At 36.3% G+C, this 3,418-nt stretch overlaps 1 protein-coding gene across 2 annotated transcripts in view; it reads left to right on the top strand.

Moving 5' to 3' along the window:
• LOC106871563 (uncharacterized) overlaps nt 1-3,418 on the top strand; it is a 30,738-nt gene that overhangs the window by 15,013 nt on the left and 12,307 nt on the right. Inside the window, exons 4-5 of one of the 2 annotated variants that reach the window (XM_052965937.1) lie at nt 149-206; nt 2,976-3,350. In XM_052965937.1, coding sequence (XP_052821897.1) covers nt 149-206; nt 2,976-3,070 — 153 coding nt within the window. In that variant the 3' untranslated portion in view covers nt 3,071-3,350. Of the gene's footprint in view, nt 1-148; nt 207-2,975; nt 3,351-3,418 lie in introns of those variants that run through there. The other variant, XM_052965938.1, reaches the window with a different exon arrangement.

Below are 3,418 nucleotides of genomic sequence, written 5' to 3'. Positions count from 1 at the left end.
CCCCACAAATACGCACGCACATACACACACACCATATGCATGCGCGCTTGCATATATTAGCATGCCCACAGACACATGATTATATTATAAACCTAGACATATAATACTGAACGTCTCCATTTATATATAAATATATATATATTTCCAGAATTGGGAACCGTCAGAAGTGAGCAAAACAAGTCTCATTCAGTCTATTAGTGCAGACCGTAAGTATTCTTTATTTCATTTCCAAAACCATTATTACCCTTGGTAGGATCGCTAGAGCGCCTGATAAAATGTCATACGGTAATAGCTTACGCTTCTAGTTCAAATCCAACCTAGGTCAACTTTGCCTTTCGTCCTTCTGGTGATCCATAAAATAAAGTACCTATCGATTACTGGAGTCGATATAATCGAACTGACCCCACTCCTCAAATTTCAGGCCTTGTGACAATAGAAGATAATATGATATTCATCATATCTCATTATATTTGAGGCGAGTATCTACTGCATCGCAAGATGCTCCTCCTCTTCCTGAGACGTGTGCAGCATTGTCTTTCGGGAATTCAGGTTCATATAAATTTTGCATTGTCGTGGGCTTTGTTTTATTTGTAGAAGGTGCGTGGCTTAGTGGTTAGGGTATTCGGTTGACAGTCATCAGGTTATGAGTTCGATTCCCGGCGGCGCGTTGTTTCCTTGAACAAGACACTATATTTCATGTTGCTCCAGCCCACTCAGATGGCAAAAATGCGTAGCATCTGTACATACCTGTACATCACAGGGCTATCCTCGTCTCAGTCTGTGTCATACTGAATCTCCCTGAGAACTATGTTAAGGGTACGCGTGTCTGTGGAATGCTCAGCCACTTGAACGTTAATTTCACGAACAGTCTGTTCCGTTGATCGGATCAACTGGAACCCTCGTTGTCGTAATCGACGGAGTGCCACTTTTTTTGTTTTTGTATCTGGTTATTTTAGTGTTTTATTTGTTGTGTATAGTTCGTATAGCGTGGGTTGTCTTTTGCTGTATAGTCTCAGGTGATTCCTTATTAAGCAGACCCATGACTAAAGGAATTCTGGTCATGACCATTCCATCTAGGACTACGTTTTGCAATGTTTTTCTGTAACATATTAGGGTGTGATTTGAGGAAATGATGAGGAAATTTGGCTACTATCTCTAGAATGTTGAGCGAGCGCATAGAAGCTCCTTTGTTGGCTGTGAGCTGTACTATTTTGTTTGAAGGGGTATTCGTATTTTGTACGTGATTCATGTCTTAATAGCAGGGGTGGGGGTATAGAGTATATGGTATGTGAGTCATGCGATATTATCCAGTAATAACTGTTTACAATGTGAGTTGAGTGAGCCGTTGGTGTTAAATCGATTTCGTAAGAGTATGCACTGTGTTATTTTATTGGTTGGAAATTGTGTCTCATTTTAAGAGGTAATCTCCTCAGTACATTCGATATTCAATAAAGATTAAAGAGCCAAAATTTGTAAAGAAGTTTTGAAAAGGTGGACACACCTGATAGACTGAGTACTTGATGTCAAGCGGCTCCGATAGAAGTTATTAAATCCCGGCCATAGAGCACTTGCCTTTTTATAATAGAAGACAACAAATTGATTACACCAAGCTACTGTACGTGCAATACATAAGTAAATACATACACACATAAACACACGCACGCACGTATTTGATGAATAAAAAGGATCCCTTAAAATTAAGGAACAACTTTTCTGAGAAGATCATCTGACTTGGTGGTGTACTGCTGGACTCATTCACTATAACTTCTTAAAACCTGGAAAAACCATCACTGCAGAAACATATTGTCATGAAATTGCCAAAATGAACAAAAAAACTGCTACTCCTGTCCCAGACTGGTCAACAGAAGAGTGTCAACCATTCCTCATGACAATGCTCGACCATACATTTCACTAATGATGCTCCAGAAGTTGAGGGAATTTGGCTTCAAGTTCCCTCCCCGCCCACCAGCTTATTCCACAGACCTTTCTCCTACCGACTACCACTTTTTCAAAAAAAAAAAAAAACCTTGATGGTTTCCTGTGAGAGAAGGAGTTCAAAAATCAAACCGATGCTGAAAGTGTGTTCAAAGAGTTCATCAGCTCCAAAACATCAGATTTTTAAGTGACCGGAATAAACAGACTTGTAACAGATTGGCAAAAATGTGTTGATTGTAATGGTACTTACTTTGATTTCTGCATCCCTGAAATATATTGTGCTAAATTTCATGTTTCAAAACGTTGCTTACTTTTTTATTCAGCCTGATATATATATATATATATATATATATATATATATACATCACAGAGATGTGAGTTCGAGTCTCATGGCTGACCAGTAACGTATTTTTCTACAATGTATGGATAATTTATCCTGATCACGCTATTTATAGCATTATCACGCGTTTGAGAAATAAATTTATTTCTGTATCTTAAAATACATCTCAACGCTTCTAAAAACAAACTTTGTTTGTTTACTTTCATATATACATACATATATGAGTGTATGTGTGTATGTGTTTGGATGTGTGTGTATATGTATATATATACATATATATATACATGAATATATACATACATACACACACACACACACACACACACACACACACACATATATATATATATATATATATATATATATATATATATATATATATATATATATATGTATATATATACATATGTACAGACATAGAGACAAGTGTCGTAAGACCGCTGTGTGTGATGGGTAGACTTACATATTTTAGCCGTGGGGAGGTGACTTATTTAGAAGAGAGGTTCTCCAAATAAGAACCTGGTAGGTAGATCCAATATAATATTTGATCTGCAACCAATTATCGTTCATTGTCTTGAATTTTCTTTTAATATTTACACTGCACTGCTTAAAATACAATTTCATCTGCATAGCAAGAATATAATTTCTGTAGACTTGTACCACAAGAATATGTACTAAAATACGTTATATTTATATATAGCGGAAAACATCTACATAAGTTCAAAGATAAACATCAAGACAAGTGAAGGAGATGAGAGAAAGAAACGAAGGAAAACAGATCAAAGATGGTGGTAATAATGAATGAGACATACTAACCGCTAAACGGATAAAGAATGGAAACTTCAAGTGATAACCAAGATTGATGGCGAAAAGAGAAAGCAATGAAACATTTTCGAAGCAGATTCACACATACCTATAAGCTGAAGAGGAAGTAAATAAGAAGTCTGAGGCCTATATGAATGTGCAATCAACTAAATTTCAAACAGTAACGATGAAATTGTACCAGTGACCAGGTCGCAGGAATGCGTCGAAAATTTTGACTGCTCAAGAAATAAATGAAAAGTGAATATGTGAATTTATCAGTTTTTGTGTGTTGTTTTAGTTCATTAAATTGGCTTTTCCTCGATGTAATTGGTGTATATA

This window comes from Octopus bimaculoides, chromosome 2 (genome assembly GCF_001194135.2).
Source record: "Octopus bimaculoides isolate UCB-OBI-ISO-001 chromosome 2, ASM119413v2, whole genome shotgun sequence".
NCBI lineage: Eukaryota > Metazoa > Mollusca > Cephalopoda > Octopoda > Octopodidae > Octopus > Octopus bimaculoides.
The sequence above is the reverse complement of the archived record's forward strand: the minus strand, read 5'-3'. Positions and strand labels throughout refer to the sequence as shown.